The 14,771-nt window shown below is 49.5% G+C and overlaps 1 protein-coding gene and 1 long non-coding RNA gene across 4 annotated transcripts in view; one reads left to right on the top strand and one right to left on the bottom strand.

Annotated features, from left to right (window-relative positions):
• The window catches only part of LARP1 (La ribonucleoprotein 1, translational regulator), a 56,200-nt gene extending 51,092 nt beyond the window's left edge, over nucleotides 1-5,108 (bottom strand). For all 3 annotated transcript variants that reach the window (XM_019464499.2, XM_053907054.1, XM_053907055.1), the window contains exon 1: nucleotides 4,241-5,108. In XM_019464499.2, the coding sequence (XP_019320044.2) occupies nucleotides 4,241-4,682 (442 nt within the window). In that variant the 5' untranslated portion in view covers nucleotides 4,683-5,108. The remainder of the gene's footprint in view (nucleotides 1-4,240) is intronic.
• Nucleotides 5,109-5,405: 297 nt separating this feature from the next.
• Nucleotides 5,406-14,771, top strand: part of LOC109276004 (uncharacterized) — a 67,950-nt gene continuing 58,584 nt past the window's right edge. The window contains exons 1-2 of the long non-coding RNA XR_002084478.2: nucleotides 5,406-6,909; nucleotides 8,723-8,918. This is a non-coding gene — a long non-coding RNA (uncharacterized LOC109276004). The remainder of the gene's footprint in view (nucleotides 6,910-8,722; nucleotides 8,919-14,771) is intronic.

Here is a 14,771-nt window from a genome sequence, read left to right as displayed (position 1 = left end):
GTGGAACAAGCATGCTTAATAATGGTCATCACTTATTATAAAAAGTTTTAAATAGCAGTTACTGGATAGGCAACACTTATTAGATGGTCTGTGCCTGGCATCATACTAAGGGCTTTATAAACGTTATCTTCCTTAATTCTCAAAACTCTTTGAAATAGTTAATTATCAATATTCTCATTTTGAGAATGAGAAAATAGTGGCTCAGAGAGTCTGAGTAATTCACCCAAGACTGCACAGCAAGTTAGAGGCAAAGCTCAATATATACAAATATCAAATCATGATGCTGCATACTGGAAACCAATATGTCCATTATACCTCAATTTAAAAAAAACAGCAGCAGCTGCAGCAAAACAGGTAAAGCTGGGACTCAAAATTGCAGACTGTATGATTCCAAGGCAGAGAGAGCTCGTGCTTCCTCCCAGTCCACTTCTCAAGGTGGGGAGGGAAGAGGCCAAGGTCTGGAGGAGCTCTGATGCTATGCTGAAAACTGATACTCCAGATCCACAGAGATGCCCCACCCTAGTGCAACTAGGAGGGATCTGGGAAAGGGCCTAAACCTAGGAAGAAAAGTAAAGAAAGAGAGTAGAGGTTTATTTGGGGCCAGCTCAGTGGGGTACAGAATCCCTGGGGTTGCCCTGGGTTAGCTGGGATCGTAAGTCTTCTTTATTTTGTGCCATGAGTTAGCTGCACTTCAAAGGAACACACACAAAAAAGTGACGCCCAGAAAATAAATACTCAAGGCTGAGACTCTGCCTAGGCTTTCCTTTACAGTCAAGAAAAAGACCACAGCACTGCTTAATTTTCTTATGACATGGAGATGAAGGTGCCACACAACCAACCCACTGATTCCCCCTGCTGGGGTGGGTAGAAGCTTGTGGTGATGACACGTTCAAGTCTCAACCCACTGCACATGCATTAGCCACAGCAAACTTTTAGTTCAGTTATAGCCTATCCCCACTGCCCTGAGAGTACATGGACGCTCTCCCAAAGGTAGCTTTTAACGAAAGGCAAATGAACAAATTAAAATTTATTTTTAAAACATGCATCATACCACATTCCAGAGCAAAAAGAGCCAATTCTTTGGGTCAGCAACCTTTAAGATTATCCATAATATGCCCTTTGTGTCTGCGGGTAAGCAAAACTCCATTTTAAGGAGATGGGTCCCATGTATTTCACAGACTAGTGACACAATACCAGAAAAGGAAAGTACTGCATTGTCCACTGCCCTTATCTTACAGGTGGAAAAAACGGAGACCCAGAAAAAGTCCTGGAAAACCCCATAGTCTCCCAGTCTCCCAGGCACTGGGCTACCACCACAGTGAATGATCACAACCCCAGGAAGCAAATAAATCATAATTTAATCCCTCTTATACAAATGGAGCTCAGACACATAATGGCTAAGCAACTTGCCAAGGAGGCACAACTACCAAGTGGTAGAGCTGACATTTGAGCCAATGCAGTTTTAACCCCAGAACCTTTGCTATGCATGTATCATTTCCCATCCTGCTTCTCTCATACTCAAAATTGAGTTGTGGCTAGAAGGAAAAAATTTTAAACGACTTCAAAATATTCTAGGGGAAGGAAATACAAAGAGCCAAAATGCAAATCCTGACTTGAAAACTACAAATGTAAGATGTGGAAGCTTAAACCAGAATAGAAAACAGCACAAGAAAGGGGGATATTGAAAAACATCTTTCATTACTAGTTACTGCATGTGTCCCTTAAAGAACTAAAACACTAGCATCTGAGCCAAAAGGAGGGCTAAAAATAGGCATTTGCAGCAAGCTTTGGAAGCTTTTAGCTTTGCTTATGAGGCACTCATTTCTGTAGACTCCCAAAAACATATGCATCCCAGAACACACAATTTCCCAAGACCACACTGTGCACTGGTGTCACATTTAAACCTGTCCAAGCTGCAAATAAAATCAGGGCTGAAAAAAGGCCTTAGCAATCCATGTGGACTCTAAAGAAAGGGCCACCATCTAACCTTATCAGACAATTCAATCACAAAATTCTCCCTCAAAAAGCACCCAAGCCCTAACAACAGAGAAGCTACTGAATTAATTTAGAGTTAGTCTGTCAAAGACTAGTCCAAAGGTTCAAAAACGGATGAGTAGACAAAACACTTTCTTGCCTTATGATTCCAGAAAAACAAGAACAGAACAAAACTCCCAGACTCAGAATTTTGCTTTGGGCACTTAAAGCAAGTTGGCTTCTCCACTCCAAGGAAAGGCAAGATGCCAGCCAAGCTGTCTTCTTCCCACGATCAATAACTCCAGTGACGCACCCTATCAAGGGCCCCTGCACTTGCACAAAATGCCAGCTCAGGCACCCAATACCACCTGATGTCATGGCTGATTTAAAACCCACAAGGCAGGTTCACCATTAGCTAAGCAGCAGCAGCCAGGGTGAGTAGCCCCATTTAAACTTCTGAAGAGTGCTCTCTCCTGGGGATGATTATACCCCTTTGAGTTTAAAGAGGGGGGAAGGACCAAAGACTGTCTTAAAAGTTGCCTTCCCTCCCACTGTGGGTGGATCGGGAGGGATATGCAAGAAAATGGGAGGTTTCAGCACTGCCCTTTGCATAAGAGGGTTCTAGAAGGGAAAGGGGGGAAGGGGAGAGGGCAGAAGGAAGAGAACACAGTTTGAGGTACTATTAGTAAACCTCAAATGTCCCCTCCTCCAAATGAAGCAATCTTAAAAGAAATAAAATTGCAACATGACATTTTCAGAATTGGCTGTTCTGGTTTCCCTAGGACTAAGGGTGATTCTAATCCCTTGAATGTGAAGGCATTAATCTCCTTCTTCAACTTTCCCCATTTTGATGGTTTAAACCAGTCAGCTTCAACTAGCGACTACAGAAGAGGAACACTGAAAAAGCAGTAACGCTACGGCCACAGGCCGTCATTATACTACAAGCGGGTTTGGACACTGGTCCACTTCAACAGGACCCAAAACAGATCCGCTGTGCCTCTCTACGCGCCGGCAAAGGGAGGCGGTAGGGCGCGCCCCCCACCCAAGCCGACGATGAGTCTCGGCAAAGGGAGGCCCAGACGAGCCTCCAAATTCTGCACCGCCTCCCCGCCCCCCCTTCCCCACGCTGACACGGCTCCGCCGGGATCTCCCAAGGGGCCGGGTCCTTAGGACCGAAAATCCGAGCGGGGAGAGGGAGGGCGCGGGGAGCGCCGGCCGGCAGTCACATGCCGCTCCCCGCGCAGGGAGGCACCACGTTGTCCCGGCTGCGGAGGAATGCCGGGAAGGGGGGCCGCGCACTCACACTCGCGCACACGCACAGTCCGGGCCGTGCCGCGCCGCCAGCCCGCACCCGCCTTCCACCCCCAGCGCGGCGGCGGGCGCCGAACGCACAGGCCCAGCGGCCGCGAGCAGTCCGCGGGCCGGCGGCGCGGCGCATGGCGCCCAACTGTCACCCGCCCGCCCAGCCCGGCCACTCCCTCCCCCGTCGCCACACGCCCCTCGTGTCGCCGCATGCCCCTTTCCTCGCCTCACATTTTCCGCCAGCCCCTAACTGCATCCCCGCACACTCGCCATCCGGCTCCCTCTCGAGGCGGAAGGTCCCCGGGATCGGGAAGGGAAACCACCGAATTCAATGACACGTTGGGTTTCCTCTTCTCATCATTCTCCCCGTAACCGACCCCTCAACCCGTCACCAATGGCGATTCTACCGCCTATAATCGTCTACCAGAGAACAAAACTTGTTAACTTTTAAATCCCGAATCCGTGTGGTCGGTATCAACTCATCACCCGGCGCTTCGCTGCCCATGACATATGCTCATTAAACATTTACAACATGGGGACGATCGCAACGCTACCAAAACGGGGAGCATGGGGCGGGGTGGGAAAAGGGGCTTCCCAAGAAGGGGTTAGGCTAGAAACCGTCCTCGACACCCAACACGCGGAGGGAGGGGGGTAGGTGGGCCCTTTTCACCGAAACCAGCGCCCACCCTCTCCTGGCGAGGTAGGCCCGGACCACGCCGTTGCCCACTAACCGCTGAGGCCCAGGCGGTGGCCGCGGGCTCCCGAGGGCTGGGCCCTCCGGCAGGGGCAGCTTCCCGAGTATGTCGGGAAGGAGGGCACGGCGACCCAAGAGGCAATTAAAAAAAAAATCCCGAGTCACCACTACCAGTGGCGGACCCCCGGGCCCTGAAGGCCGCTGGGGGAGGGGACGCCCAAGTCCCCGGAAGAGGTCCCTGGACCCAGGATAGCAAACAGGGAGACCCACCTGGAGGGGACTGTCCGTTCACCGTGGCCAGGACCGGCGGCAGCGCGTTCTTAGTCCACGGGTTCACCTTGGGCGGAGGGGCCTCCACGAAGTCACGGCGCCCGGCGCCCGCGGCTCCGACCGCTCCTCCACCAGCTCCCGGCTCGCCGCCGCCGCCCTCCTCCCCGTCGCTGACGACCAGGCCCTCGGCGCCGGGTGGCTGCGGCGGCCGCGGGCTCTCGCGCTCCAGCTGCCCGGTGCCCTCCTTGTGTGGCTTGGCGCAGGGCGGCCGAGATCTCCGGGCGCCGCCGTCCGGCTCCCCCCCGCCGACGTCGTTCGCCCCGGGTTCGCCCTTGCCCTCGGGCGGCGGCGGCGGCGGCTTCTTCCTCACTAGACCCCCGTGCTCTTCGGCCTGCAAGAGCGGGGCGCCCCCCGGCAGCAGCGGCTCCACCTGAGTGGCCATCTGCGCGCCCGCCCCCCCGGAGAAGCCGGGCGCGCCCGAGGCTGCCTCCCCCGCCTCGAACTTGGCTTTCAGGGCACCCGCGACGCCTTCCTCCGGGGCGCTGGGCCCCAGTCCCTGCGGAGAAGGGTCGGGGTTCACGCTAGGCGCGGCCCCCCTCGCGGTCGGATGCAGCCGCCGTAGATCCGAGGCCCACTGGCGGGGCGGGGGGGGGAGGAAGGCCCCCCACTCTGCGGTCCAGGCCTCCTCGGCGCGCGTCCCCCCCCGCCCGTTCCTCGCAGGGCGCCCCCACCCCGAGCCCGGCAGGCTTCTCGTCCCGTCCCTCCCTCCCCCCCGCCGCCGGGGCGGCCCGGGCTTCCCGGCTCGGGGGCTGCAGCAATATGGACGGACGGGGGAGAGGCGCGGCGAGCCGAGGCGACCACGCGATCCGCGGCAGGCGGCGGGCGGGCGCGCGCCTCGCGACGCGGCGGGCGAGGGGAGGGGACGGCGCCGCGGGGACGCGCCCGCCGAGGCCGGCCCTCGGCGACGGGCGGGCGAAGGCGGCGGGAGCGCGCGCGCACAGCCTCGCGGCCCCGCCCCTCACCCCGCCCCTAGCCTCTGACTCCTCGGAGCACCTCCCGGGCTGGGGGGTGAGGGGTGCTCCGACCGGACGGGGGCGAGCACGTGCCTGATGCAATTCGGGAGGGAGGGCATTGAGGGGGGCAGGAGAGGTGGGTGGGGGAGGAGGGGGAGGTGTCTTAAAGGGCCAGCACGTCAGAGCGTTCGCAGGTGGAGCACATGGGAACGGGCCACGCGGCCGACCCGGCCTGCTCGCGCTCTTTAGGCTGGGTGCACCGAATTCGGGAGAAGGAGCCATTAATGTCATCCCGGATTTACAGAGTGAAGGAGAGGGGTGCCCATCCACTTCGAGGACGCGCCGACGCCGCCAGTTCCCTGGCGCCCCGCGGGCCTGGCCCCCCGGGCCCGCCCGGGTGACCTTGGGCGAGTCGCCCTCACCTCTCCGGGCCGTACTGGGCTCCTCCCCGCGGCCCCGGACGGCCAGGACACTGCCCGGAGTTCGGTTCGACGCCCGGCCCCGAAGGCAGGCCCTTAACCCATGGGGACAAGAGTGCCTACGAAGTGGGAACGGAATTACCAACCCCCAACCTGGCCAGGCCCCCGAAACCGAATATTCATGGGCAGGAAATGTTTTTTTTCTAAAGAATTGCTTAGGGCGGAGATGAACCAAAGTGATTGGGACTCAGATACCTGAGATTTTATCCTGGCCCTGGCCCTGCCCCTTACCAACTCTGCAGCAGTCATTTCCTCAGTGGACCTCAGTTTCTCTATTGTAAAACGAACCAATGGTAAATGACAGTGATTTCAAACTTCAATGCACATTCAATAAATATTTACTAACCTCGTACTGTGAGAACCTGAAGGGTTCTAGGAAAGGGAGTTTGGCAATCAGGCGAACAAGGTCTCTATCCTGGAATTTACACTCTGAGGTGGAGAAAGACAATAAACAGTGCTAAATGCTTGTTTCCTTTCTATGAAGAAAATAACTACTACAGTGGTTGGTTAAACTAGATCAGCTACTTCAGTATGGATGATGAGGGAAAACCTTGAATGCAGATTCCAAATGTTTTCGAATGGAATATGTCTGGGATGGGACCTTGAATCCCGCAAGTCTAACAAACCTCCTTGGATGCTTACCCATCTGGTGGTCCCACACTTCACTTGGAGAATTCCTGGTTCTGACTGGCTGTGATCCCACCACCTCAAGACATAACAGCCTGGAATGTTGGCCATCTTCAAGGCAAGGATTAGAATACATGACCTGCTGGATATGGGAAAAGGCTTATTGAAAAGCCTCTTGGAATTGCCCCAGGGGACGAGGCTGGTTGTAACCATGACTATTGGGGAGAGATGCTGTTGGGGGATAATCTGACGTCTAGTTCCAGCTCTTCCATAACTTGCAACTCAGCCTCTGCACATTGGTCAGCATTCCAACCTTCCATGGGCACCCCTTTCCTGGTGGTGAAATGGGGGTAAAATTATGCCTAACTTGCTTCTACCCACTCAGCTTCTGTGAGGGGTCAAATGAGACGTTAGTCAAAGTGCGGTGTAAATTATAGAGTCTGAGGCTGGTGCTTCAAAAGAGGTACCAAGGAAGGTAATGATCACAGGAATCTCAATGAATTTGAGTAGGATTCTTCATAATTGTATTATATATGCCCTTAATCGGAAGGTAAATTATTGTACCTTGCCACTGGAATGCACTATTTTTTATCATACTTAACTGGTATTTCCTGAAGAGGTTATTCACACTAGACCTTCTCTGAACCTTGTTAATAAGGGACATTATGGTCATTGGTCATTCTTTTCTATGTGCCTATAGTTGGAGGTGGAGGGTAGAGGCGCCCCCATGTAACTTGTGAGGGGACCAGGACTGTGTGCACAAGTATCCCATTCACACTACCCAGCCGTCAGTCTGAGCTGAACAAGCACCACCAGGCCTGCTGTTTGAAGGCTGGAGGGGCACTGGGATCTGCATGCCCTGGGCCTGCTCTGCCCCAGAAAGGGGCTCCTAAACACCAGTGCATCATTTTGCAAATAGGAGACCTGGGGCCAGAGACAAAATAAAAAGACTACATCTTAAACTAAGGCTGTTAGAGCTGGAAAAAGGAATCTTAACGATTATTCAATTTCCTTGTTTTGCAGATGAGGGCAGAGAGGTTCAGAGAAGTGAAGTTATTTAAGCAAGGTCACACAGCTAGTTCATGGCAGAACCAGGTCTCACACCTGAATTTCTTGATCCTACGTCCAGTAGCCTTTTCTACATAAAATGTTGGAATTGGGATTTGAATTCAGGTTTTTATTATTTTAATTTAATTTAATTTAATTTAATTTAATTTTAGAGAGAGTGTGTGAGCAAGAGAGGGGCAGAAGGAGAAAGAGGATCTTAAGCAGGTTCCATGCTGAGCGTGGAGCCTGTTATGGGGCTCGATCCATGACCCTGGGACCATGACCTGAGCCGAAATCAAGAGTTGGACACTCAACTGACCAAGCCACCTAGATGCCCCTGAATTCAAATTTTTAAAAATTCCTGACCCAATGTGGCATTCTATATTCAGTTCTAAATGTTAATAATGACCAAAATTAGTAGTTACTTTTACTGAGTAGCAACTATATGCTAGGTTCTATGAGAAATACTTGACATTCATTATCTCACTTAATTCTCACAATAACCCAATGAGATAGGTGTTAATTCTGGCCACAAATAATTATTGAGTCCCTACTATGTGCCAGGCATGCCAAGGCCAGGTAGCTATTATCTTCAATCACAAACGAAGGTGACTGAAATTCATCAAAGAAAATAAGAAAGTTAGGTGGGTGTCTGGAGTCACAGGCAGCAGCTGAATATCAGAGTGACCTTTTTCAAGGCAATGTAACTTCCCAGACCGTATTCTTACCCCCATACCACACTGTAAGGCCTGCCTCTCTTCCTTCCAATGCAAAATTCACAAGTAATTATGGAGAACCCATCAAATACATAAGCCTAGGGAAGATCCTAAAGATATGGAATCTTGTTTCCCCCAAAAGTAAACTCTAATGGGGGGGAGAGGGGCAAGTAATTAAGCAATAGTTCACCTCAGGCCAAAAAGGAGGTAAGACAAGATTTGCTTTAGGCAGAAAGTGACAAGAACCAAACTAACTTGTGTGGCATCCAGGGCTTCAACACCCCATGTGCTTAAAAACACAGAGACACACAGTGAGAAAATCAAACTTAAAAAATAAAAATTATGGGGGCGCCTAGGTGGCTCAGTCAGTTAAGCATCCAACTTCCGCTCAGGTCATGATCTCACCATCCGTGAGTTTGAGCCCCACCTGTTTCAGATTCTGTGTCTCCCTCTCTCTCTGACCCTCCCCCATTCATGCTGTCTCTCCCTGTCTCAAAAATAAATAAACGTTAAAAAAATTTTTTTTAAATAAATAAATAAAAATTATAAAGTGGGTCCAAATACCTATTTGTATTTAATTGTGTGCTTGTTTGCTCCCAGTGCTGACAACTTCCTGAAGACAGAAGAGGCCACATGAGGGACAGATAGCCTAGAGACCTGATTGATAAGCTGCAGACCATCTCCGGCTTTGCTGAATGACTTTGGGCAGCCTCTTTGCCTTCCCGGGCTTCCATTTCTCTCTCCACAAAATGGGAAGCATAATACCTGCCTCTCTGGCTTATCAAGGTGAAGAAAGGTACAGTTTCCATGAAACTTCATTCTTTTTGGGGAAGAATTGGTAAAAGGTGGTGAGGTTCCTTGAGTTATCTGTGTTAGGATGAAAAATTTTAATACACATAGATGTACGGTTTTTCTCCTCTTTCAGTTTGATTTTCCAAAGGACCTTGTGTTTCTGGAAGAACTTGGGCTGTATAACTTATCTTCTGATATCAAGGGCTCCTGGGCTGGAGGCCTCTAAGCAGACCTGGAGGAGTGGGTGGGGTCAGCAAGGGAGGGGCCTTGGCCAATACGAATAGTGCCAGCTGGGGAGTGTTTTTCCAAACTCTGAGAACTCTTGGGTTTTTTGGCACATGCCACAAAATTTATTTCACTTCATGGGAGGAGGCTCAGCCTAGATCTCTTCTTGTGAAGTAAATGCAAACGGCAATAGTTAACTGAGGTGGGATGGCGGGGGTACTGTGTGTTCCTGTAGTACCTCGTTAGCCTCCAGAGCAACACAATTTGTGTAAGTATGATTATTCCCATTTTACAGATGAGGAAGTAGGCTCAGAGGCAGCGAAGCCTCCCCAGGGGGTTAGTAAAAAAGGAGCATGGGTTTGTAATGAAGAAGGTCTGACAGAGAATTTAACTTCCAACACATTCACCACTTGGACGTAGAGACAGGCCTCACCTCAGCCTCTCTCTCCTCCATTCTTCCCCCTTCCCCCAGCCCCACGCCCCTCCCTGGCATACCTACACTCCTCAGATGGTCTCATGATGAGCTTGTCCACTGATTGTCCCCCGCCTCCCGCTTCGATGCAGCCTACCACACTGCCTGAGCCAGTTCTCTGGACTCTTTCATGAACCGAACCCTGCCTCTGCTTAACAACTCCCATTTGCACCCCTCCCTGTCCTGCTGCCTCTACCACACCCAATACCCCAGCAGCAGTAGACCACTCACTGTTTCTTTCCTTCCACAAATATTTATTAAGCATCTACAATGTGCCAGGTACTGCCTAGGCCCTGGACATAGAGAAGTGAGCAAGATACACAAATTCCCTGCTTTTGGGAAGCTCCTGGTCTTACACCCTGTGGCCCCCACGCTTTCCTGCCTCAATTCATGTAAATTCTTTTACTGTGACATTCCTGATCATAGTGAAGTCCTGAGTGTGAATCCCAGCTTGACCGTCTGCTGACTTTGAACAAATATTTAACTTCTCTCTAAGCCTCAGTTTCCCCATCTGTCCATTGGAGATGATAATACTACTTATCTCATAGAGCTCTGGTGATTTTTAAAGGAGATAATGTGTATAATTTAATAGGACAATGCTTGCACATAGTATGTAGTAAGTAAGTATTACCTTTCATTACTTTTATTATTGCCAGTAATGCCATTCCATTTCCATTTGTCCAGAATTCTACTTATCCTTCAAGGCTCAACACAAAATGCCAACTTTTTCACAAAATCTTATCTAATTTCCAGAACTAGAATAGATTTCTCCCCACTCTTTTTTTAATTTTTTAATGTTTATTTAATTTTGAGAGAAAGAGAGACCACATGAGCAAGGGAGGGACAGAGAAAGACTGAGACACAGCATCAGAAGCAGGCCTCAGGCTCTGAGCTGTCAGCACAGAGCCCGACGCAGGGCTCAGACTCACGAACGACGAGATCATGACCTGAGCTGAAGTCGGACACTCAACTGACTGAGCCACCCAGGCACCCTGATTTCTCCCCAGTCTTAACTCCTAGTGGCAATTTCCCTAAAGCATATAGTATTGTTTATTTCCTTTCTGCCCTCAATTATGGTTACTTATAAGTATGTCTTATCTTCCATCTAGATTATGTTTCTTGAAGGCAGGGATTGCATCCCATTGTTCTTAGTGTTTCTTATTGTAGTCATCAGTGGTGCCTTCACAGCAGGCCCTCAGTGTATTTTCTGGACAAATGAATGAATGAATGAATGAGTGCAGGATCACTCCTGATCACATCAGTGTTTCAGTAACTAGAATGATACTGTCAAGGGCCAAGTGCTAACTTTCATGTATACTTAATAGATAATGTAGATAATAAATGTTTGGTATAATTATATAAATTATATATATACTTTGAAATGATAAAATATAATGTGAAAATAAAATGTGCTAACTTTAGCAAACAAAGTATTTTAAGTCTAACAAAGCAAAACGCGCATATAAGCCCACAACCCAGAGACACTCACTGGCAACGTGTTGGTGTATTTTCTTCTGGTCTTTTCTCTATGTATATTTTATCTAATTGAGGCAGTACTGCAAATTCAGCAGTTTTATTTCTTGCTTCCCTGCCTTAACACTGTATTATGAGCACTGTCCCCACATCATTTGCAAATGCCCTTCACACAGTTAGTTGTGTCATCTATTGAGCACCTATGGTTTGCTCACATCTGCCCATCTTCTGTTTGTGCCACACTGCATTTCCCAAAGGGCTTTCATGGAGACAAGACAGATGTGATTGTCTCCAATTGGCCGCTGAAGAACTGAGCCTCACAGAAGTTCAGATAAATGCTCTAGGATCCCAGGACAGCAGAATCAGGATGAGAACCCAGGTCACACCCTCTCATTCCAGACCCCTCCACCATCCCACAGGAGATACAGCACACATTGGAAATGCAAACCTCCCACCACACCAGTCAGACAAACTCAGGTAACCATGTTCAATCATTCCAGTGACTGGAAACATCTCAGTTCACGGAGGCAGGTAGAAATTAGCAGCCAAAACAAAGGCAGACAGCAATTTTCCTGGCAACATGACCATAATTAGTCACAAGTACTGAGCTCCCAGAAGAGAAGGGCCCTGACTTAGGGACTAGAGTGGAAACAATAAAGGGCAAGACATGGTCTCTGCCCCAGGGAACAAAATTCCCTACACCAGCACAGTGTTCTGTTCACACACCACTTGCCTATCCTTTGCCTGTAGCACAGGGGAAAAAAGGTAAAGGGTTTGAGGTCAAAAGAATTAGGTCCAGGTTTAGGTTTGTCTACTTTCTAGCTGTGTGATGTTAGGCAAGTCACTTCACTTCTCTGAGCTTTATTGTTTCCATCTATAAAATGGTGAAAGGAAAATAGTTAGCTGATAAAATTCACTATGCTTTTGAGAACGTTAAATAAACCAACATCTGTGAAAGAGTTTTATAGTCCCAGCTCTGCCACCTTTCAGCCCTGTAACCTCAGGCAAGTTCCTCCTTCACCTCTCTCTGTGTCAGTTTTCTCATCTGTAAATTGGAGATGAAAAAAGCACCTCCCTTTAGGGTTATTGTGAGGATTAAGTGAGTTAACATATGCAAAGTGCTTAGAACAGTACCTCACAAATAGTACATACTGAACAAATGTTCTCTATTATTATAGTAGCATAGAATCAAGAGAATCATTCTCAAAAATCCCATAAAAAAATCAGAGCAAGTGTCTAATCTATAGATGAGGAAACCAATCCTCAGAAAGATGAGGTGTTTATCCAGAGTCCTGATGCTAATTGATGGCGGCTTCAGGACTTCTCTAGATTCCAAATGCAATGCCTTCCTTCTCCAGATAATATTCTAGCTGTTGTAAGCTGTCAGCCTTCTGGCCAATTTCAGTCCACAGGCATGTTTTGTTTGGCCCACACAGTATTCTTTTTTTAATTGAATTTAACTGTGATTAGATGGGCCCAGCACACGCTAGTGAGCCTCAGGCCCAACCCCTCCTCTGGTGTTTGTGACTCCCAGCCAACCAGCCGACTACCCTTATTTAGATCCCTGCACAGGCTGATACAATGCCAGTCACTAAACACATGGTATAGACAAGTTCTGGAAACTAAAGGGGAGGCAGAGAGGAGCACAGGCCAGAGGGACAGGGACGAAGTAGTCAGGGAAGCCTTCCTGGAGGTGTCTGTACTCGAGTTAAAACTTAAAATTAGGGAATGGGCTTTGTCCAGTATAAAGGGGGGGGGGGGGTGGCAGATTGCTTTACCATTTGGTGACCTTCAGGGATGTTTATGAGTTTCCCTGCCAAGGCTTCCACAGGCCTTTCCCTTGGTCAAGAAGAGAAAAGAAATAAGCTGCCCCTTATCTCAGATGAGGCAATGCGACTCAGGAGGTCCAGAGTCAATACGCATTGTCACTGTTTTTGAGTAATTGATCTGTGTCATCACCCCTGAGTACTCAACACCATGCAGGACACCTGGAGGGAGGTGTGATCACATGAGCTGAATGGAGTATGAAGGATGGCCCCTGCCCTCGATGATAATGATAGCAAGAATAATAATGATAACAGCAGGGTCTGTAGACAGGGGCTTTTTTTTGTTCCGGGTGGCAGTTCCCAAGGGAAATTCCCGAGAATGTGAATAGATAATCCACCAAGATGGAATCTGCCATCAAACTATTTGGGAAAACATTGGGCTTACTTAAGCAACGTTAAATAAATGTTTTGCTCTGGGGTGTCTTGGGGCCTCTAGCATTCATGGTAAATCTCTCAGAAGGAGAACATTCCCCAAACTCATGTGACACAGAGCAAATCTGAGAACCCCTTTTGAGAAACACTGACTCCCTTTCTGCTGGGGTGGTTTCAGACAAAGGGATGTAGGAAGAGGTCTGGACCTGCTGCTATTTCTTATGGAACCTAGATAAGTCCCTTTTCTTCTCTGGATTTTAGTTTTCCCATTAAAAAAAAAAAAAAGTCTGTAGGTCCTGGAAGTTTCTTCCCATCCTAGCAGTCTTGATAGCAGTTTCTAATGTTTCATACTTCTATGACAAAGAGGATGAGTGCTGGTCACAGGAATGAGGTGGGAAAAGGCTGTGGCAAGCTGATGAAGCCTCCTGACTGCCTGTCCCAGTGACAGTCACTGGATCAGAGAGGTTTGCCAATTCCCACAGAGTCACACAGCACTTGAGTTTCTAGATTTGTGACACATGGTAGGAAGGGGGAACCTCAAATAATGTGAGTGGTCTAATTACTTAATGTGGGTAAAGTGCGTAGAGATGATCCCTAGATAAAGACAAGGGAGAGCCAGGCTCATTTTGTGTGAGTAGCACTGCCTGATGCATTTTCTGCCAGCCTCCAGGGTGATGGGGCTCCCAGGGGGCCCTCCAAACAAGAAAAGCAGGAAATGTTAAGGCATACCTGCCACTCTCCTGCAAAAGACCCTCCAGTGACTTTGTATTGCAACAAGAATAAACTCCAGACCTGTCACCTCAGCCCACAAGACCCTATGTGCTCCAGATTCTGCCCACCCCCTACTCCCCCCTCTCTGCTCCTCTCCCCCTGCCTGTCATGTGCCAGCTTCTTAAACACATAGAGCTCCTTCCAGCCGGGGGCTCTAGGGCAAAGAGTTCCCACTGTCCGGAACACATGCCCCCCCCCGCCCCCCGCATAGCACATGCACACACTCGAACACCATACTCTTCTCATCCTTCAAGCCCCAGCTTTAGAGGGCCCCTCCTCAGAGAGACCTTCCTCGATCAACTTGGCTGAAGCACTCCATGTTCTCCATAGCACAGATCACAATCTCTGATTTTATGTGTTTACCTCCTTTTCCCCATTTCCTTCACTAATGTCTGAACTCCACGGAACTGAAGCTTGTGGCTGTGTTTTCACCCTTAATTCCCAGTCCCGAGTACAGTGCTTCACACAGTAGGCACTTAATATTTGGTTGAACGAATGCTGTGTGGCCTCTAGCAAGGTGCTTCCCTTCTCTGGGCCTCCATCTCCCCACGTGTGAAAAGCAGTGCTTGAACGGGGTGCTGCTGGGAGCCTTTAGAGCTCTGACTACGGGTCTGTGACTAATATCTGGGCCTCGGGCCCAGGAGTGAGCCTAGTATGTTGTAGCACCATGGCCCTGCACACAGCGCACTGGTTTAATCGGGCAGCAGACACCCTGTCA

The sequence above is a fragment of the Panthera pardus genome, unplaced genomic scaffold (assembly GCF_024362965.1).
Source record: "Panthera pardus isolate Hobbes unplaced genomic scaffold, ASM2436296v1 HiC_scaffold_2, whole genome shotgun sequence".
NCBI lineage: Eukaryota > Metazoa > Chordata > Mammalia > Carnivora > Felidae > Panthera > Panthera pardus.
This window is presented reverse-complemented; position numbering and strand designations above follow the sequence as displayed.